This window comes from Petaurus breviceps, unplaced genomic scaffold (assembly GCF_028583685.1).
Source record: "Petaurus breviceps papuanus isolate PSGF00001 unplaced genomic scaffold, PetGlider_PUasm1.0 90881, whole genome shotgun sequence".
NCBI classification, from domain to species: Eukaryota; Metazoa; Chordata; class Mammalia; order Diprotodontia; family Petauridae; genus Petaurus; species Petaurus breviceps.
This window is the reverse complement of record NW_027187369.1, coordinates 2,527,538-2,550,380: the sequence shown is the minus strand read 5'-3', so window position 1 is coordinate 2,550,380 and position 22,843 is coordinate 2,527,538. Positions and strand designations below refer to the sequence as shown.

Below are 22,843 nucleotides of genomic sequence, written 5' to 3'. Positions count from 1 at the left end.
AAAGAAATCTCATGAGGGGTGGCTAGGTGGTGCAGTGAATAGAGCACCGGCCCTGGAGTCAGGAGGACCTGAGTTCAAATTCAGCCTCAGACACTTGACACACTTATTAGCCGTGTGACCTTGGGCAAGTCACTTAACCCCAGTTGCCCTCCAAAAAAAGCATAATAAGAGTCTGGCCCAAGAAATGAAGATGAGTGCATCTGCTGAAGTCTGAGCGGAGCAAGATCTTTTACAAGGAATGGTTGGGTCAGCCTAATAACATTGAGGCAGCTTTCAGCAACGCCTCATTTAGGTATTTTACTTTACTCTTTCCTACTGACTAAAGGGGCATTTGCTAAAACAAATGAAGAAATATAGCTTCTCAATCTCGGAACTGGAAGGCACCATAGTACCCCGTTAGATTCCACCCATACCTCCAACAGAGTCCCCACAAAACCCACAGATCAAGCGGTTCTTCAGCCTTTATTACAAGGGGTCTGTGATCTCGCTGAGGCAAGTACTTGGCCCAAAAGGATAGATCACAACCCATCCATGCTCTTCCTCTAAAACCTGCCATGCTATAAAAGCTTTTCTAGTCATATATATCTCTGGTGATAAGTACACTCTTCCACGCACACAGCCGTCTATGTGAAATGTGTTGGTACAGCCTACTTACATCCACCAGGTTCCTCTCCGCCTCCTGTAAACAGCCACTTTAATTCTTCAGCAGCAGGGTCCATCAAGTCTTACTCTGATTCTTCAGGTGGGATGCAAAGATGACTGTGGATTCTCAAAAGCAGCAAACAGCAGCCAATGCAGCTCTGGCAGCTTCGTCCACACTGAAAAAGCTTTGAGCATGGCCCTGGGAAACTTAAAAGCTCTGCTTTCCGAGAACACCAGAGATAGGCTCATCACCAGTGCTGGCCACTTGGTAGACAATGCTTTGACCACATCAACCCATCAAACAACAAAGCTACAAATAACTAGAAAATACAATAAAATGCCCATACTTAAATAAAGTCTTCTAAGGGCAATTTCTGAGGACAGCAATGTTTTTGGCTCTCCAGACCAATTTAACATGCCAAGGATGGAAAACCACTGTAAAATGTAAATTTGACTCAGTTTCAAGGATTCACACTTTAAAATGAATTCAGACATTAATTAACTCATAAACTTTTTCTATCAATATACATTGGGCATAGAAATAAAATGCTAAGAACACTAAGGGAGCCATTTACAAACAAGTTACCCATTTCATAACAGGAACTCAGAAGTAACAACAAAGGCACCGAAGGAGATGGCTTCCCCAGGAACATCTTTTTTTCTAAATTTAGAGCTTTCATTAAAAATAAAAGGAGTTTTCATGTGGTACAGTAGGGGGAGAATGTGGCCCAAAGCAAGGCAAGAAATATCCATATAATTACAAATTCTTTAGTCAAATGGCAACATGGGCATATTTTAACTTCTGTGATTTCTTACCCAAGACTGATTCACAGGCTTTATTGATCAACTTCAGAATAAAGTCCGAGATTATTTTCAGAACAGAACAAAAAAGATGAAATACTACTACATTTAATCAAAAGTGCCAAGTTTGCTGAGTGTGGGAACTGAATAGGGCTTCAAAAAAAAAAGTCAAGTAAATTTTTAAAACAAATCAATGAATCCCAAAATTATTTCACTAAAAAGGACATTTTGACTAAAAGGATTTTTTATTGTGTAGCAAAAAGAAAGCCTTACTGACATTAAAAAAAATCCAGCCACTATGCTTTCAATCATCACACTTGGTTTAAAACCAAATATTTTCTATTTGTATATATAACTGAAAAAATTATCTACAATCTTAATGCAATAGGATTTTTTCTCCCAATTCTCATTTTAAAATTCCAGATTACAGGGTGGCTAGGTGGTGCAGTGAATAGAGCACCGGCCCCAGAGTCAGGAGGACCTGAGTTCAAATTTGGCCTCAGACACTTGACACACTTACTAGCCATGTGACTTTGGGCAAGTCACTTAACCTCAATTGCCCTGCAAAAAATAAAATAAAATAAAATTCCAGATTACATGAAAAGGCCATGGACATTTTAACATCAAGCTGGAAGCTTCCATTACAAGAATATGTTATTTTCAGAAATGAATTTGTTTCTCACTTAATTTTATCTACAATATACAAAATTGTGGGGTTATATACAAAAGGAAACACCTAAAGGCCTATTTAAATTATCTGAAATAAGTGTCTTTTCATGGTGCTTTCATGTAGACATCAGGGTCTTCTCCCTAAAGGAAAATAATAACAAAAATCTTAGAAATAAGCTTTAAGACCATTCAAAAAATATTTTTAAAAACCTCCAGTAATGTAATTTCCAATTATTCCCACCATACATAAAGATACCTCCCTTACTTCAAATAAATAGTACTTAAATTTAACTGAGTTGTAAGTCATGGAATACAACTACAAAGATAAGGTAGTAAATTCATAAATCTGAATTGTTACATTTTTATTGTAAAGAATTTTTTATTATTTGATTATTAGATTTCAGCTCATCTATGACCGTAGGTTCTTACTGTGGGCTACAATATATAAAATTCAAATATTTTAATTTGCTTATCAACACTGCCTCAAGTGAAGACCAATCATCTTACTTCAAACACAAGATTAACTCTGAGGATGGAAAAATACATGAATTTGATAAGTGTACTTTCCAAAAAAAATAATAATTTGCTTCTATTCCCAGTCTTTAGCTATACAATTAAATAATAAAAACAGCCTTGGGCAGGGGGGTATAACAATATATATCAGTGGAATAATAAAGACTACTTGCTTTAATTTACTCTGCTACAGCAAAGCCTTGTTAAATTGGAATTTGTGATCATGTGAACGGGCTGACAATAACCTTTCCATTATCTATAGAAAAAGAAAATGTCAGCCCAATACCTTTCTGAATTATCACAACTTCCAAATTAGTGAGATAGATCTCAATTAATGAGGTTAAATAGTATCAGTCAAATAACATCAGAGGACAAAAAAAAGTTTAATGGTGTGGGCTCATAAATTTAGGAAATGTATCCATTGACTTCACTAACAGTTCCTAGTAAGCTAGGACATGGAAATCAGAGCCTATGAACGTCCACATCTCTCAATACATGAAGCATCAATGAGGTAATCACTCTAATGTCATTTTTCAAATAGAATTTCCACTGGGTCAATAAACTCAAATGATGTATGTGCCAGAATATTATAAGACAAACTTAACTATACTTACAATACCTTGGGCATTTCTAGGTGGAGGTTTCTTTTCTACTGGATACCGTAAAGGTATTATGATGCCTTGATCTGGCTTCTGAAATGCCGAAATGAGATTTTTTATTTTCCGAAATAATCTTTTTTGGACCCCAGGTGCCGTCTGCAAAATAAAGAACCAAGCAGAGGGTTCATTTAGCTCATGATGGTATGAGAGAGTCTACAAAGAAGGCTAAGGTTATTTGCAAACACAAAGAGAGGAAAACAATATTACTTTGCTTAGCTGGATTTTCCTCTGCAAGAACTGCTAATGAGCCGTCATTTCAGTCCTCCCAAGGGTGGCTTCTTGTTCACCTCCCTACCCTTCTTGCACGTTACCCATTATATATCCATAACCTCAAAGGATATATGGGCCATTACCCACGATAAATTCACCAATGGAGATGGTACAGTTCAATATAGAAAAAATGCAGATCTCATAGGTCATCAACAAAAAAGCCTAAGGAATAAAACCGAAACATACAAGTTATCTGCCCTGTCATTCTATGACATACACGTTATAGTATGCACTTAGCTTTCATAGCCTAGCAATCTGCATGTCCTTCACGTTCCTGAATAATTTTCCTCTTCCCTGAGAAACTTCTCTACCCCCCTTAAATTGCATTCTCCTTGGACACATCATTGAGTCAAGATTCTTTCCATGAAATAAAAATGAAATTATGTGTAAGGTGAGTTTTCTTTCCATATGTATTTTACGAGGTCGCTTTCCATGGCTGACTACCAAAACAATAGTCAGAACTTGACATCAGTCCTCAAGTGGACGCGTCACCAGCAATTAACTAAAAAAGCTTAGGATATGAACCAAGCTTTAGCCAGGAGCTCAAAACTGTCATTTGAATGATATGAATACTATTTCTCTGAACAATGAGTAGTTTTACAGCATGCTATTTTAAAGTTACTCCCATTTGGAGTTTTGAAGGCTGTGGGGGTGGGTGAATGAGGTCGGGTGTTCTTTTTGTTTTCTTAACTTGAGGGGGGTGTAAATTTCTTTCAAAGAAACAAAAACATAAAAACAGAGCACTGTCATATCAACTTGATCGTTCCTTATAATAGAAAAAAATGGATTAAGTATCAAGATTAATTTTCTTTCACTTTTATGTCCCAAGTAAATTTCTTTTTTTTTCTTTTTTTTTCTTTTTTTTCCAAGTAAATTTCTAACTATAAGTTGGTTTATATAGGGGACAGTCTCAATATACTCTGCTACAGAATTTCTCCTCTAACCCAGCTCAACCTGAACAAAACCCCTTCCTGGACACTTGGGCCATTCTTGCAGTTGCCCAACAGGGAATGCTTTGATTCCAAGTTAAGACAGTCAAAATGGAAAGGTGAGGCCCTTTAAATGGACTACTCTCATCTTTTTTTTCCTTTCCAAAGCACTTCCAAATCTCTGGATTAATTTTATCCCGACAAGACAACAGGCAGGACAGATAGTATCATTCCCATTTTACAGGTGGAGAAAGGTAGATGATGAGAGTTCACAGTAGGCAAGTGACAGAGAAAGCACTAAAATCCAGGCCTTCAGTTTCCCAAACCACCTCTTTTCATTAAGTTGGCTCTAACAAAAGCTGGGAGTCACCACCCAAACAACAGACTACCCACACTCCTATCAACATTGAAAGAACACATGTTCTCAACTGTTCTTGTGGCTTATGGCACCGTTATCAGGAGTAACATCTTCCCTGTGGTCATGCAAGAAAATCAGTTAACTCTTGATTAGCCAAGCTAATGGAGAGACGCATAACAAGGATAATCAGAAAATCATTCCACTCTGTAGGATACTTAGAAAAGGATTGTCTATCCCTTTGTCAAAACAGGCCAAGAAACAGTGAAGATGGTAGGGGTAGGGGTCATCCCCTCTGGGGACGAAAATCTACTGTAGCTAATCTATGTGTGAATGCAATCCAGGGGTCTATATAGAGAATTATTTCACTTATTGATGATTGAATATCTTTTCACCAGAGGTCAGTAGATGGGAAATAAATATACTAGGGTCATGATCAAGCCAGTGATGCTAATCTCTAACTCAAAATACTAAGGACATTGGTTTTCTACACTTGATTGTGGACCCATGTTCATGTCGTCTTCACTCTTTAAAAAAATCCTATACCACCAGCCCATATTTCTTATGTTCACACAAAAGGACTGACATTTTTTTCTACCTTAAGGGAAAGCTAAATCGCTACTCCAAAAAGGCAATGCAAATCTTCTACTCATTTAATAAATTTCAAACACAGAAGGCAAAAGAATCTCACTAACACTCCCAAATCTTGGTGCTGAGCTAATTAAATTTGATTCACATCTGCATATTCTCCCTATAGTCAGATCTCAATTATCCAATGAAAATTGTTTGGCCCTCAGACCGTCTTCTTCCTTCCTATCGTTTCTTGCTATCATTCCTTCAGGAACACTTCCCCCAATCCAGTGGCATGTACTCGGGGAATGTAAACTAGTCTAACCGCCACAGCAGAAAAAACTTGGGAAGGAGGAAATTACTGGGAGAGAAACTCACAACATGCCTTCCAAAAAACCACACATAAAGGTTGCTCTGGATTACCTGATTCTTCAGGATAATCCTCTGCCACTTCCATTCCATTAGAGCAAATAATTGAAATTGAACCACATTATTCAGTGTTAGAATATGCCAGACTTTTGTGTTCAATGGACCTTCTCCCCATTAGCATCATGAAAAGTACATGTCAAGTGTCAATTTGCACATGGTGCTATGCTATAAAGAACAGAGGAAAACAAGCTGAAAACAAAGTGTCCTTGACCCAGAAGCATTTTCTGCCACGCCTGCATCATGTGTTATACAGGCCGCATTCATTAATATCATGTACAATGAGTGAAAATCAACTTTTCCAACATCTCTGCAGAGATGATTCTTTAAAAGAAGTTCTTACTAGAAATCATGCAGCTTTTCCACTGACTTGTATGACAGTATTAGCTTCCTGGATGATATCACAACTTTTTTTTTAACTTACACTAATGTTCATCTTGGTTGTATTTAAAATTCCTCACATGGTGTTAAGGCCTAAAGAACTAAAAAGTTTCAAATGGATCTCATATTTTAAAATTTTATTAGCTGGGCATAAGTTATAAGTGCAATTGATAACTAAATTCATATAAAATCTCAAAAATAATTATTTCAATAGTAAATTTTAATCAAATGATTTAACATTCACAGTATTTTTCATTCAATTCTCTCTTCCCCATCCCCATGTCTTCCTTAATCCCTTTCTTTGTCATCTATAATGAATTTCATCACCAAGGAAGAGAGTCAGTAATACACATTGAACAGGGTCATGCCTAGAGCCAACACACGTGTGGAAAAAAATAATGAAAATAATAAGCTATCTATAAATAAGTATATGCAAGTGTTAGTATGTGCAAATTGCAAATAGTAAGCTACTTTTATAAGCAAGCAGGAATGCTACAAAGGGGCAGGAGCCCATGCCTGCGATGTGTTAATGAGTCCCATATACACAGAGAGTCTGTCTATATTCTACCCAATCTTTCAGCTGCATTTTAAGACTTCTCTCTTCCATCAAGTCCCATATGGCACAGAAGGATTGTGTTCTGCATCAGAGGCCCCACATGGATGAAATCATGGTTCTATCAAATATTTTCTCACTCTACTGTTTCAAAGGGGTTGATCTTGTCTACACAGTGAGATCACAGGTTCCTCCAGGGCAGGAGGAACACATCAGTATCAACCTGGGTACATGGGAGGCTTTCAGCAAATGTTTTCCAATTTATTTTACCTATATATTTGATATCAGCTTTATATCTGGAAATTTCTGAATCAAATAAAGAAAAGAAAATCTGATATACTTTTACCTCAATTACATATCCTTCCTCAAAACTGGGTAGGTGAATTTTGAATCAGTACGAAGTAATAATAGGTTAGTATCTATGGAAGCTTCTTAGTGAAATACAAGCATTTTTTAATTTCACTACTATGGTGGTGTGATCATACAACTGGGCTATGGGTAACTGGTTCTGAAAAATGTTTTGGTGCTGTGTGATTCAACTGTTCTTGGGCAAAAATGGCCTAAATTTGAAACACATTACCTCCCATAGTAAGCATAAATAAAAGAAAAACTCCATACCTCAGCACTCCAAGAACCCGTTTCTGACTGGGACACTCGGTAGGTATAAATGTAACCTTGATACCTGTGAAAGAATAAACTTCCATTACTGAAACAATTCCAACATACATAACTTATATTGGACTAAGCATGAAATCTAAGCATTCTGCATATTAATACATGATTTTTGCCTTCAAACCACTGAGTTCTTGGGAAAAGGGGGCATCACAATCAAAGCTGACTCAGAACATTATGACTAGAGAAGATGTCAGTGATCATCTGATCTAACCCACTCATTTCAAAAATGAAACAGGCACAGATTGGGAAGCAACTTACTCCAGGCCACTAAACTCATTAGTGATAGATTGAAGACTTAATTCTGGGTCTCTCAACTCTCTTCTACCTTCTGCCTTGTGTCTCTGATTTATGCCAGATAACAACAATAACAATAACTCAATAACAATACCTAACAGTTGTAGAGAGCTTTAGGTTTACAAAGTGCTTTACGTGTTGTGTTATTTACTCCTCCCAGCAACCTTATGAGGCAGGTGTTATTATTATCCTCATTATAAAGATGATGAAATTGAGGCTAGGGGAAGTTAAGTGACTTGGCCAGGGTGATGCAACTACTGAGAGCCTGAAGCAGAATCTGAATTCAGCTCTTCCGGCCTCCAACTCTGACATTCCATCCCACTGTCACCTAGCTGTCCCCTACACAATTTACAATATTTTATATTTGAAAATCCATTTTATTAATATATTTTTAATCCCCTAGATTTCCTCTTCTCTCTTCCCTCCTTCCCAGGAAGCCATTTCTTATTAAAAAAAAAATATTTTTAGGGGCGGCTAGGTGGCGCAGTGAGTAAGAGTGCTGGCATCGGAAGACCCAGGATCAGTTCCAGCCTCAGATACTTCACACCCACACAAAATAACTGGCCGTGTAACCTTGAGCAAGTTACTTAACCCCAATTGCTTAAAAAAATTATTCTTAAAGGAAGAAGAAAAATTAAGCAAAGCTGATCTATACATCCAAAAGGCCCCATTTTATATGCAATGATCTATACCCATGGACCCATTCCACTCCTCTAAGAAATTCAATGAGTTGTCTTTTCATTTCTCTTTTTTGGGGGCAAAATTTGTTCTTGATTTTTGCAACATTTTGCAATAATTTTGAAACATTCATGTTTATTTCTATTTTAACTGTGTATATTGTTTATCTGACTCTGCTTATTTTACTTTGCATTTTCTCATATGTCTCCCCATGCTTTTCTAGTTTATAGTATTTTTAAAAGGCACTCGTGGCTAATTTTGACCTTCCTCCACACCGATGAAGACTTCCTCCTCATGCAAGAATTCCCTTTCCTTGGGGTGGCCAGGTAGCACAGCGAGTAAGAGCACCAGCTCCAGTGTTGGGATGACCTGGATCAAATCCAGGCTCAGATACTCAGTACCACACCCAGAAATAACTGGCCGTGTAATCTTGAGCAAGTTACTTAACCCCGATTGCTTAAAAAAAAAAAAGAATTCCCTTTCCTAAGGCTAAGTGATATCTACTTAGAAAACTTAAACTAGACCCAGTAAAGTTTAATAGGCATTATTTGGAAAATTAATTTTAAAAAAATAATGAATGAGAGTTTTAATGAAATGTAGTTTCTACTACTTTGATGTAATTTAGTAGCTAAAACTACAAAGTCTTCCTAGATCGAAGTATTTCTTAAAATCTATATGGTCCTGAATAAGCATAATCTGTACTAAACGTAACTGTGAAAATGGTATACTACCAAAGCACTTGAAAGCAGTTTGGTCTAGTAAGTAGGACAAACGTTCTCCCTCTACTATTGCTTACTCGGTATGAGAATCTTCGATTCCAATTATTGGAGAGAAATTAATGAGATATAAATGAGAGTTTTATGTATTTCATGAATATTCTGATCATTCAGCTCTGCCTTAAGTTTTATTTGGTTTGTAGCTGGAACAACCACATTAAAGGTGTGCTGATATGACACAGTGAGTTTATTTAGATGCTCCAAACCAGAAGACGCTGAACCACTCCATAAACACAAGGTCATGCTCAGGTGTTCTTCCTCCCCTCTATTTTTCAAATCCACTTCAACCTGGTTCCTGACCTCAGCACTCAATAGAAACTACTCCGTCCAAAGTTATTAAGGATCCCCTGCCAAAGCAAATGACCTTGTCCTCCATTCTTATCATCCCTCTTGACCTCTCTACTTGCTCTTCTCCTGCACACGCTCTTAGGATCACATGACAAGGCTCTCTCTGGGATCTCCCCCTACCCATCAGGCCTCTCTTTCTCAGGTTCCTTTGTTGGTTCACCACCTACATCATCCCCTATCTGTGGGTTAACAACACTCTCTATATTCATACTCAGTGACCTCATCAGCTCCCAAGGGCTCCATGACCTTTAAGCATATGACTCCCAGCTCCACATAGCCAGTCCTGGCCTCTCTCTAGTTCCACACTACCCCCCAACTACCTACTGGATATTTCTGGCTCCTTCTCTAATCCATATTCCACACAACTGCCAGAGTGATTTTCCTAAGTCTAATCACATCATTTTCCAATGTCAATAAACTACAATGGTTCCCTATTACCCTCAGAACTCAGTATAAACTCCCTTGTTGGCATTTAGCACTCATCACAATGGCCCATGCAATCTTTCCAACCTTATTACATATTACTCTCCCTCCACACACTCTACATTCAGTCCAGTAATATTGGCTTTATTGAAATTCCTCACACAAGATCCCCTACCTCCCAGCTCCATGCCTCTGCACTGGCTATCCACCATGCCTTGCAGGGTGGGGGGGGGGGGTTCCTACTATCACCACCTTCTCCTCTCCCCCATCTCTGATTTCTTTCAAGACTCTGTTCCATATTTTTTGTAGGGGCAAAGAAATAGAAACAAAAAAAAAGAAAAGCAAGATGCCCATTGATTTAGGAATAGCTCAATGAATTGTGAGGCAGGAATATAAAGGAATATTACTCTGCTGTAAGAAATGATGAATTTGGTGAATACAGAGAAGCATGGAAAACCTTGTATAAACTGGTACAAAATAAGGTAAGCAGAACCAGAAAAACAATACACAGCAAAATGCCATTGCAAATACAAACAACAACAAAAGTATCTCCCCACTTAATTGTATCTTCCAATCAGCTACCAAAGTGATTTGCTTAAAACACAGGTCTCTCCTCAACTCAATAAACTCCAATGGCTTGGCCTCCAGGTTCAACTACAAGGTTCTCTGCTCAGCAATTAAAGTTGTTTATAACCTATCTTTCCAGTCTTTCCTTTCCACCCATTCCACACCCTATGATTCCACTACATTGGCTTATTTGCTGTTTTGTCAGCACTATTCTCTACTTCCCTTGTCATTCTATGAAATGCCTAGAATGCTGTCCCCTCATCACCTCATCTTCTTAGTTTTCCCGACATCTTAGAAATCTCAGCTCAAACTCGACCTCTCTCAGCTTCCCAGCTACTAGGGCCTTCCCCTCCAAGACTGCCTGCTAGCTGTTCTTTTCATATCTTGTTTGAAAATCTAGTTACTTATCTACTAGTGTTAGTTACTTAGTTAACTAGCTTCTACCTAGTTACTGACATGTGGTCTCCCTCATTAGCATGTGAGCTCCTCAAAGGCTACCCCTTCATTAGCACACTGCCTGACACATAGTAAGTGCTTAATAAATGTTTTTGATTAAATGAAAACAATCTAAATTGAATGCTATAGAATAAAAAGAATCAAATTTGTCCCCTAAGAAGAGACATGAGAAAACACTTCATCCCCTTTATTTTTGCAAAGGTAGGGAACTATGGACATGGAACAGAACACTGAACAGACTTATCAATGTGTTGGTTAGTTCTGAGGACCTGTTTTTTCCTTTGTTTTCCATTCTTTATGAGGGGTGGTTTAGTGAGGGGAGGAGGGAGAGGAAGTAGAGTTGATTTTTAAAATAACAATAAAAATTTATTTTCTTTTTTTTTTAAGCAATCAGGGTTAAGTAACTTGCTCAAGGTTACACAGCCAGTTATTTCTGGGTGTGGTGCTGAGTGTCTGAGCCTGGGATTCGATCTCCAGGTCATCCCGACACTGCAGCACCTGAGCCACCTGGCCACCCCTAAGCAATTGGGGTTAAGTAACTTTCTCAAGGTTACTCAGCCAGGTGTTTCTGGGTGAGTGCTAAGTGTCTGAGCCCGGGATTCAATCTCCAGGTCATCCCGACACTGGAGCCGGTGCTCTTACTCGTTGTGCTACCTGGCCGCCCCAATAAAAATTTATTTTCAAAAAGACAGCTCTATCTACTTATGCATATTTTCTCTACATGAGAAATGTAAGCTCCTTGAGGGCAAAAACTATTAATGCCTGGAATAAAGTAGGTACTTTAAAAATGCTTGTTGATTGACCAATACTAAAACCCTATGAATGTGTGACATTAATTCCTACACCATGAATCAATAACCATTGCTATAAACTACTGAAGTGTAGAAACATGGTTCCATCATTAACCATGAAATGTTAATGTTGGAACATTCCTTATGTTCCATACATAAGGATTGGAAGGCTTTTCAGTTCAGAATATATGTGTAGCGCATGTGTAAGTCAGCTGGCATTTGACATTGGCTAGAGTGCCAACTTAATCACCATCTCTTATTCTAGGAAGTACTTCCTTCTTGGTGCCGTGCTATATTGAGGACTAATTTTTTTTTTTAATTTATCAAGAATGCTACATCCAGGGGCGGCCAGGTAGCACAACAAGTAAGAGCACCGGCTCCAGTGTCGGGATGACCTGGGGATCGAATCCGGGCTCAGACACTTAGCACCCACCCAGAAACACCTGGCTGTGTAACCTTGAGCAAGTTATTTAACCCCAATTGCTTAGGGGTGGCCAGGTGGCTCAGCGAGTAAGAGCACCGTCTCCAGTGTCGGGAAGACCTGGGGATCAAATCCGGGCTCAGATACTTAGCACCACACCCAGAAATAACTGGCCTTGTAACCTTGAGCAAGTTACTTAACCCCAATTGTTTTAAAAAAAAAAAAAAGAATGCTACATCCAGACAAACCCTAAAGTCCTTTGCATAATCCTCATTTTGCTCTTAAAAGTACTCATACTAAATTTTAAAATGAAATCTCATCAGAAGGCAAGAGTTTTGATTCCCATGTTTCAATATGGAAGCTTGAAATTCAAACAAGCAAATTGAGGTCAAGAAACAACTCTATTCCATTTCCCTTAGAGGAAGTGATTATAGGAAATAATCCTGTATTATTAACCTGGAAAGAAGGGATTTTAAATTCTCAGCACAGATGTGACTGGAATAAACAGAGTAAAATTTCCATTTGCAAAACAGTCTCTAAAAATAAAAAGGACAATGAATTAACTCTCCTATAAAGACAGCTCTGATTAATCAAATGAATTAGTCTGTTTCCTAACAAACGAATCTGATCTTATCATTCTTTCAGTGAAGCAGTAACTTGATTACCACTTCAAAACTTTTCTTTCTTCAATCTCTGAACTTGATTTCAATAATTCAGAAAACTCATGATTAACATTTCTAATATTAACAAAGTTCCCATCCCCTCAAATTTGTCAATAAGCAAAAAACTGTTTCACCTATTCCCCCCAAAGCTCTTTGGTTCTACTCTCTTTTTCAGCTGAAATAGCTGAACAAAGAATGTCACATACAAAAGCAATTCTCATGTGTAGCACTGACCCAAGTGTGGACAACTGGAACCCAGCGAAAACTCTCAAACCTCATTTTGGTCTCTCTGGGGCAAGTCTGCTGCTACATAACCAGCTTCCCCCAGCACAGCCAGAGTTCACTTAGAACCACAGAAGAACAGAGCTGAATGCTCCCCTCATCCATCCTACAAATGGAAACTAAAGGGAAGTGAGTCTCCAGAGGGGGCAAGACCCAGGAATTAAAGCTGAGTCTTTAGTTTCTTGGGCTACACACCAGGCTGGATGCCTCTCCATTTCTGTACCACTTCTCCTTTCTATCAAGTGATGTCCTTTCATTAATTTCAATAACCAAGTCAGTTATACTTTTCATTTCCTTTCTCCCTGAGCCTCACTTTCCTCATCTGTAAAGGAGAGGGCTAGACTAATCTCTAAGATACCTTTCAACTCTAAAATCTCAGGCATAAAACAATTGTTCAAGTTGTCTTAATTTTTTTTGAAGACTCTGCACACCCCCATTCAGTAGAAATGCTATGAAGAAGGGCACGGTCCAAAGTCGTTTCCACTCAGGAGAAGTATCAATAGGTCTATGTAGGCCACCAGTTGGAAAACCATTTCTTTGCTGGGCAAGTGAAGGTACAAACAGCTATCTCCACCACAGGCTTGAGTCATTCATCCAGAACCCTCAGATTAACCCAACAGGGCTCTTACCACCACAATAAACACAGTCAACAACTGTCCACTCTAGCAGCAAGGTTTCACAGGTTTCCTTGACTCAAGTAACTGTCAAAACCAAACTTCAAATTTTAATGGTGGGGGAGAACAGTAGATTTATTATCATTATATCTAGTTAAGCCAACAAAGTAAGCTTTAATTCCTTAAACCATGCCAAATAAAGTCCAAATCTATACGGGGTCTCAAAAGCAAATTAGTTTGGGATTAGAAATTAAATGGTTGTCACAAATAAAAGTGGATAACCTGGAAAGATGGTGTTTCTCTTGTAGTAAAACATTTTTCTTTCATTCATACTAACAAGTACATTTGATCAACTAATAGTAGAGATAACCAAAGGTGGGCTCTAGCCCTTCACAAAACATGCTCTCCAGATAAGGAAGTTTAATATTAAAAACCAGATCCAAACATCTTACCAGCAGATGAGAAGTATCATGGCATCTGTTTAAGGCTTTTTTCCCTTGCAAAGTTAAATCCATTCCATCACCTTTAGCAGCCTTTCCCCTCCTAGATTTCTAAACTTTCTCTATTCCTACATTCCTCTCCCTTTTCTTTTATTCCCAATTCAACACAAACATTTATTAAGTACTGAAGGCCCTGTCCTGAATACTGGGGGCAGAAAAATGAAATCAGACATCGTCCCTCATTCTCTTCTCCTTTCTCTACTCCAGTCTCTAATAAAAAAAAAAAAGGAGCCCTTTTCCCCATGGCTAGCCCCGCTGAAATGTATCTCTGATTCCATCCCTTCCTGTCTTCCACTGATAAACTACCACACCTCCCGTAATTATTCCCTTTCCCTCATTGATCTGGAATCTAGCCCATCTCTACTGGTCCTTTCTCTGATACCTTATTCATGCCCAAGAATGCCCATCCTTAAGAAAACCCTCACTGGACTCCACTACCCTCTTGAGCTATCAATCCTATCTCTCTTCCCTTTCACAGCCCAAGGCTCAGTAGGGAAAACTTCCCAGAACAAATCCCAAATTTGTTCTGTAAAACTTGGACTCAGTCCAAAGGCCACACCTGAGGACCTAGAAGGCCACACGTGGCCTCAAGGCTGCCGGTGCTCAAGCCCTAGAAAAACTCTCTAGACTCATTGCTTCCACATCCTCTCCTCCTTACTTCTGAGACTCTCTGCAACATGGCTTCCTACCTCACTCAACTGAAGTTCAAAGTTACCAAGAATTAATTCACCGAATCTAATGGCCTTTCCTTAATCTTCACCTTCTCAACTTCTGTTTTTTCACACCTGTGACCACCATTCCCTCCTGAATCAGCAGCTAAGTGGTGCCATGGAAAGAGAACTGGGCCTGGAATAAGGAAGAACTAAATTCAAATCCAGTTTCAGATGCTTACTGTGGGACCCCAGGCAAGTCACTTAACTATGTGCATCAGTTTCCACAAATGTAAAATAGGAATAATGATAAAAGCATCTACCTCCCAGGATTGTTGTGAGGCTCCAATGTGATATATAGTTTTTTTTTTAAATCAGTTGGGGTTAAGTAACTTGCTCAACATTACACGGCCAGTTATTTTTTGTGTGGGTGTCAAGTATCTGAGGCCGGAACTGATCCCGGGTCTCCCGACAACAGGGCCAGTGCTCTTACTCACTGTGCCACACGGCGGCCCTGATATATAGTTTTTTTAAAGCACAGAGAATTTTGTATTCTTTTTTTGTTCTAAATTCTCTTCCTCCTCTTGCCCCTTTTCCCAACCAAAGAAAAGACAAGAAATGAACTATTACAAATATGTATAGGCAAGCAAAACAAATTTCCCCATCAACCATATTCAAAAAAATTGAAAACAGAAAAAAGAAAAAATATATACTTCAATGATGAATAGCATGTTTCATCAAGAGTCCATTAGAATTGTGTTGGGTCATTGTGTTGTTCAAGCTGATAAATCTTAATAAGTTGATTATCTTTACAATATTGCCCTTATTGTGCATATAGTTCTGAGTTCTGCTCACTTCACTTTACATCAGTTCATGCAGGTCTTCCCAGGTTTTTATGAAACCATTCCCTTCATCATTTCTTACAGCACAATAGTATTTCATCATATTCAAATACCACAATATGTTCAGTCATTCTCCAATTGATGGGCCCTCAGTGTCCAATTCTTTGCCACTATAAAAAGAACTGCTATAAATATTTTTGTACATATGGGTCCTTTTCCTCTCTCTTTGAATTACATCCTGCAACTTTGCTGAAGTTGTTAATTATTTCAATTAGTTTGTGAGTTGAGTCTCTTGAGTTTTCAAGAACTATCATAATATCTGCAGAAAGTGAACATCCTGATTCCTCACTGACCATGCTTGTTCCTTCACTATCTTTTTGTTGTCTTATTGCTATACCTAGCATGCCTAATACGATATTGAACAGCAATGATGATAACAGACATCATTGCTTCATCCCTGACTTTCCTGGAAAGGCGTTTATCCCCATTACAGATACTCTTTATCATTTTGAGGAAAGCCCCATTTATTCCTCTGTTTTCTAGTGTTTTGTTTGTTTTTTTATCACAAGAATGGGTGTTATATTTTGTCAAAAGCTTTTTCTGGGGGCAGAGCCAAGATGGCACAGTGAAAGCAGGGACTAACCTGAATTCTCCCACAAATTCCTTCAGATACCTCTAAGGGGTAAACCTTAGCACATTTCAGAGTGGCAGAATCCACAAAGAAAGAAAGTGGCAGATATCCAGCCCAAGACAACCTGGGAAGGTCGACAGCATCTGTTGCACTGGGCTGCGAGAAGAGCACAGAGTGCATGGATGGCACCAACAACTCAGTCATAGCAGAACCAGAGCAGACCTAACAGACAGTGGCAATTCCCAGACCTCTCAGCATAAGACTGGGGTCTGTTGGAACTGAGTGAGAGAGAGGCACAGTCCTGCTGAGGCCTGCTGCAGCAGCCAGCTACTCCTGTGGCTATCAGCCCACAGACTAAATGTTTGAAAGTCACCTACTTAAACTTCCAGGAACCAAGATGGCAGAGTAAAATCTAAGTGCTCTCATCGCCCCCCCCCCCCTTGTTGACCTTGAAAAACCCAGAGAATATTGCCCCAGGAGAAAATCCTAGAATACTCTAGCCAGCAGAAAGGGCATGACAGTCTTTTAGCTCAGGAGGCTAGGGGGATTAGCCAGAGGGGTCCTTCTTGCTGTAGCTGAGGGAACCAGTGTGTCCCAGAAAGATAGTGGTGAGCCCCACCTCAGCAGACCAGTGGGAGATCCTGAGCCCCAGGGTGGTGGAGCCAGCAAATGCCAACACCAGGATCCCAGGTGCACCTTTGCAAAGCCAGGGGAATCACAGACAAACAGCAAAGATGTGCATCCACCAGTGGCTGAGCCTACCTGTGCTCTAGCACAGCCCTAGGGGAGAAGACCTCCAGCAACCAGACCACCCATCGCTCCCCAACACCTCACACCTCCAGCTTCAGTGAAACCCGGGGAAAAGCAGAGAGACTCCACCTAGCCTGGGCACATACCAGCCAGCTTCAGCTCAGCACCAGGTAAGCTACAGCATTATACAGCTTCCAGCTGCCAGAACCAGAGGCAATAGCACACAAAGCCAGTAACCAAGCCCCTAGCACCAACATAAGAATTGTGGGACAGAGATCCACTTTAAAAGCCAGGAAAATGACAATCACAATGGGCAGAAAAGCAAATTAGAAAAGCAAAGACCATAGATTTTTACTATGGGGATAGGGAAGATCAAAATACCAATTCAGAAGAGGACAGCATTGACACTATATCCACATCTGAAGCCCAAAAGGGAATATGAACTGGTCTCAAACCCAAAAAGCATTCTTGAAAGAGCTCAAGAAGGATTTTTTATTAATTTATTTATTTTCAGTTTTCAACATTCATTTCTACAAGATTTGGAGTTCCAAATTTTCTCCCCATCTCTCCCCTCCCCCCACCCCAGATGGCATGCATTCTGATTACCTTCTTCCAGTCCATTCTACCTTTCAAGAAGGATTTTAAAAGTTAAATTAGAGAAGTAGAAGAAAAAATTAACAATTCTTTTAAAAATACAATTGACCAAAAGACAAAAACAAAAACAAAACCCTGATAACAAGCTACTACAGTGACAGGGAAGCTGAAAACACAAACCCAGAAGATGGCAACAATGTCAAAGCAGCTGTAAGCAAAGCCTCAAAGAAAAATGTGAATTGGATACAAATCCAAAAAGAATTCCTGGAAGAAATCCAAAAGGATTTTTTAAATCAAATAAGAGAATAGAGGAGAAACTGGAAAAGAACTGATAGTGATGCAAGAAAGTTATGAAAAGAGAGTCAACATTTTATTAAAAGAGGAATGGGACACTTAGGTGGCACAGAGGATAGAATGCTAGACTTAGAATCAGGAAGACCTGAGTTCATATCCAGCTTCAGACACTTAATAGCTGGGTGACCCTGGGCAAGTCACTTAACCCTGTCTGCCTCAGCTTCCTCATCTGCAAAATAAGCTGGAGCAAGAAATGGCAAACTACACCAGTATCTTTGCCAAGAAGACCCCAAATGGGGCCACAGACACAACTGAAATGAGTAAACAATAACAACCCCTCCCCCCCAAAAAAGCACAAAAAGTACTGATGAAAATAACAGCTTAAAAACCAGAATCGGCCAAGTGGTATAAGAAGCATAAAAATCCACCAAAGAGAAGAATACCTTAAAAACCAGAATCAGCCAAATAGAAAAGATACATAAAAATTCACTGAAGAAAAGAACTCCTTAAGAAACAGAATTTACCTAGTGTTAAAAGAAATACAAAATAATTCCTTAAAAATTAAAATTGAGGAAGTGGAAGTTAATGACTATGACACACCAAGAAATAATAAAACAAAATCAAAAGAATGGAAAAAAGAAGAAAATATTAAATATCTCATTAAAAAAATAATTGATCTGGAAAACTGAGGCGGGAGCATTTTTGAATCATTGAACTACCTGAAAGACATGATCAAAAAAAGAGCTTAGAATCATACCACAAGAAACTATCAAGGAAAACTGCCCTGATATCCTAGAACCAGAGGGTAAAATAGACATTGAAAGATTCCACCAATTACCTCTAGAAAGAGATTCCAAAATGACAACTCCCAGAATTATTAGAACCGAATTCTAAAGCTCCCAAGTCAAGGAGAAAATATTGCAAGCAGCCAGAAAGAAGCAATTCAAATATTGTGGATCACACAAATTTTAGCAGTTTCCATATTAAAGGAGTGGAGGGGCTTAGAATACAATACTCGAAAAGGCAAAGGAGCTAGGATTGCAACCAAAAATAACCTATCCGGCAAACTAAATATAATCCTTCTGGGGGAAAATGGATATTTATTGAAATAGAGGACTTTCAAATATTCCTGATGAAAAGACCAGAGTGAAATAGAAAATTTGATTTTGAAATACAAGATTCATGAAAAGCATACAAAGGTAAACATGAAAGAAATAGACCTAATTAAAAGAAATAAGGTAGGAAACTATATATTACTAAAATATACCATAGACAATGAAGTAATAGCAATGCATTATATTATGCATCAAATGGCATAGTATCCAAATTCTTAAAGGAAATGTTAAATGAGTTACAGGAGAAACTAGACAGTAAAACTACACTAATGGGGAGCTCAATTTTTCCCGCTCAGAACTAGATAACTCTAACTACAAAACAAACAAGGAAGAAGTTAAAGAGATTAACAGAATTTCAGAAAAGTTAATATATGATAGACCTCTGGGAAAAATGAATGGTAATAAGGAGTATACCTTTTTCTCAGAAGAATATGGCAACTTCACAAAAATTGAGCATGTGGAGGTGGCTAGGTGGCACAGTGAATAGAGCACTGGCCCTGGAGTGAAGAAGACCAGAGTTCAAATACGGCCTTAGACACTTAACACGAAACTAGCTGTGTGACCTTGGGCTAACCCCAATTACCCCCTCCAAAAAGCAAAAAAAAAAAATGAGCATGTGTTCACAAATAAATTCAGAAAAGCAGAAATATTAAATGCATCCTTTTCAGACCACAACACAATAAAAATTATATTCAATAAAGGGCCATGGAAACATAGATTAAAAATTAATTGTAAACTAAATAATCTAATTCTAAAGAATGAGTGGCTCAAATCACAGAAAAATATCACAGCAATAATCAATAATTTCATTTAAAAAAACAACAACAATGAGATAATACACTAAAAGTTATGGAATACAGTCAAAGCATTACTTAGGGAAAAATGCATATTTCTAATTTCTTCCATCAATAAAATAGAGAAAGAACAGATCAATGAACTGGAAGCATCAAAATGAAAAGGGTAAATTTGCCCCCAATCTAGAGGAAATTAAAGCAATTATTAGGAGCGATTTTACCCAATTATATGCCAATAAATCTGACAATCTACGTGAAATGGATAAATATTTATAAAAACATAAACTGCCCAGATTAACAGAAAACAGAATAGTTAAATAGCCCTATCATAGAAAAAGAAATTGAACAAATCATAAATGAGCTCTCTAAGGAAAAAAAAACAAATGGATTCAAAAGTGAATTCTACCAAACATTTAAAGAACAATTAATTCCAATACTATATAAATTATTTGGGAAAAAAGGCAAAGAAGTCCTAACAAATTCTTTTTATGACACAAATATGGTTTTGAGACCTAAAGCAGGGAGAGCAAAGCTAGAGAAAGAAAACTATAGACCAATTTCCCTAATGAATATTGATGCAAATATTAAAAGAAAAATAAAATATTAGCAAGGAGATTGCAGAAATATATCAAAAAGACCATATACTATGACCAGATAGGATTTATACCAGGAATGCAGAGCTGGTTCAACATAAAGGAAACTATCAGAACAAATGACCATATCAATTAAAAAAAAATCTCAATCAACAATCATCTCAAGAGATGCAGGAAAAAAAAGTTTTTGACAAAGTACAACACTCATTCCCATTAAAAGCACTAGAGAGCATAGGAATAAATGAAGCTTTCCTTAAAATGATAAGTAATATCTATCTAAAACCAAGAGCAAGCATTATCTTTTATGGGAATAAGCTAGAAGTCTTTCCAATAAGATGAGGAGTGAAGCAAGAATGTACATGTTTATTCAATATTTTACGAGCAACATTAGCTATAGCAATAAGACAAGAAAAAGGAATTGTAGGAATGAAAATAGGCAATGAGGAAACAAAACTATCACTCTTTGAAGATGGTATGATGATAAAGAATCCTAGAGAATCAACTAAAAAATGAACTGAAACAATCAACAACTTCAGCAAAGTAGCAGGATATAAAATAAATCCACAAAAATCATCGGCATTTCTGTATATTAGCAACAAAATCCAGCAGAAGAGATAGAAATAGAAATTCCATTTAAAATAACTTCAGACAATATAAAAATAAAATCTTGGGAGAATACCTACCAAGACAAACCCAGGAACTATATGAATACAATTACAAAACACTTTTCACACAAATAAAGTCAGATCTAAACAATTGGAGAAATAATAATTGCTCATGGGTACACAGAGCCAATACGATAAAAATGACAATTCTACCTAAATTAATTTACTTATTCAGTGCCATACCCAACAAATGACCAAAATAATCATTTTTCAGAGCAAAAACTAAATCATAAAAAAATTCATCCAGAAGAACAGAAGATCAAGAATATCATGGGAATTGATAGAAAAAATGTAAAGGAAGGTGATTTAGCAGAACCAGATCTCAAACTGTATTACAAAGCATTAAGTTCTGGCTAAGAAAAACAGTGGCAAATCAATGGAATAGATTAGGTACACAACATACTGTAGCAAATGAACATTGTAATCTAGTGTTTAACAAACCCAAAGATTCAAGATTTTGGAACAAGAAATCGCTATTTGGGGGTGGCTAGATGGCGCAGTGAATAGAGCACCAGCTCTGGAGTCAGGAGGACCCGAGTTCAAATTCGCCTTAGTAGCCGTGTAACCTTGGGCAAGTCACTTAACCCCAATAGCCCTTCCAAAAAGCAAAAAAAAAATACCATTTGACCAAAAAATGCTGGGATAACTGGAAAGCAGTTTGGCAGAAACTAGTTTTGGACCACCATCTCACATTGTATACCAAAATAATATCAAAATGGGTACATGTTTGAGACATAAAAGGTAATATCATAAGCAAATTAGGGGAGCATGGAAAACTTTACTTGTCAGATCTATGGATAAAAGAATATTTATGACTAAACAAGAGACAGAGATCATTATGTGATGTAAAGGGATAATTTTTATTACATAAAACTAAAAAGGCTCTGCACAAACAATATTGTTGCAGCCAAGATTAGAAGAAAGAAAAAACAGGGGGGCAGGAGGGGAGAGGGATTTTTACAGCAAATTTCACTAATAAATGCCTCATTTCTCAAGTATATAGAAAACTGAGTCAAATTTATAAGAATATAAGTCATTCCCCAGTTGATAAATGGTTAAAGGATATGAACAGGCAGTTTTCAGAAGAAATCAGAGCTATCTATAGTCGTATGAAAAAAAATTATCTAAATTACTATTGATTAGAGACATGCAAATTAAAACAACTCTGAGTTACCACCTCGCAGCCATTAGATTGGCTAATATGACAGAAAAGGAAAATGAGAAATATTAGAGGGGATTTGGAAAAACTAGGACACAAATGCACTATTGGTGGAGGTGTGAACTGATCTAATCATTTTGGAGGATAATTTGGAACTATGCCCAATGGGCTATAATATAAACTGTGCATGCCTTTTGACTCAGCAGTACCACTAATAGATCTGCAACCCAAGGAGATAAAAGGAAAAGGACCTATTTGTACATAAATATTTCTAGCAGCTCTTTCCATAGTGACAAAGAATTTGAAATCAAGGGGATGCCCGTCAATTGTGGAATGACCAAATAAGTTGTGGGATAAGATTATGACAGAACTGGGGTGGCTACGTGACTCCGTGAGTAAAGCACTGGCCCTGGAGTCAGGAGGACCTAAGTTCAAATCTGACCTCAGACACTTAACACACACACACACACACACACACACACACACACACACACACACACA

The 22,843-nt window shown here is 38.0% G+C and overlaps 1 protein-coding gene across 2 annotated transcripts in view; it reads right to left on the bottom strand.

Moving 5' to 3' along the window:
* Positions 1-1,406: 1,406 nt before the first annotated feature.
* Positions 1,407-22,843, bottom strand: part of SH2D1A (SH2 domain containing 1A) — a 29,167-nt gene continuing 7,730 nt past the window's right edge. Inside the window, exons 2-4 of one of the 2 annotated variants that reach the window (XM_069074039.1) lie at positions 7,387-7,450; positions 3,240-3,380; positions 1,407-2,253 (exon numbers count right to left, since the gene is read on the bottom strand). In XM_069074039.1, coding sequence (XP_068930140.1) covers positions 2,218-2,253; positions 3,240-3,380; positions 7,387-7,450 — 241 coding nt within the window. In that variant the 3' untranslated portion in view covers positions 1,407-2,217. The remainder of the gene's footprint in view (positions 2,254-3,239; positions 3,381-7,386; positions 7,451-22,843) is intronic. The other variant, XM_069074040.1, reaches the window with a different exon arrangement.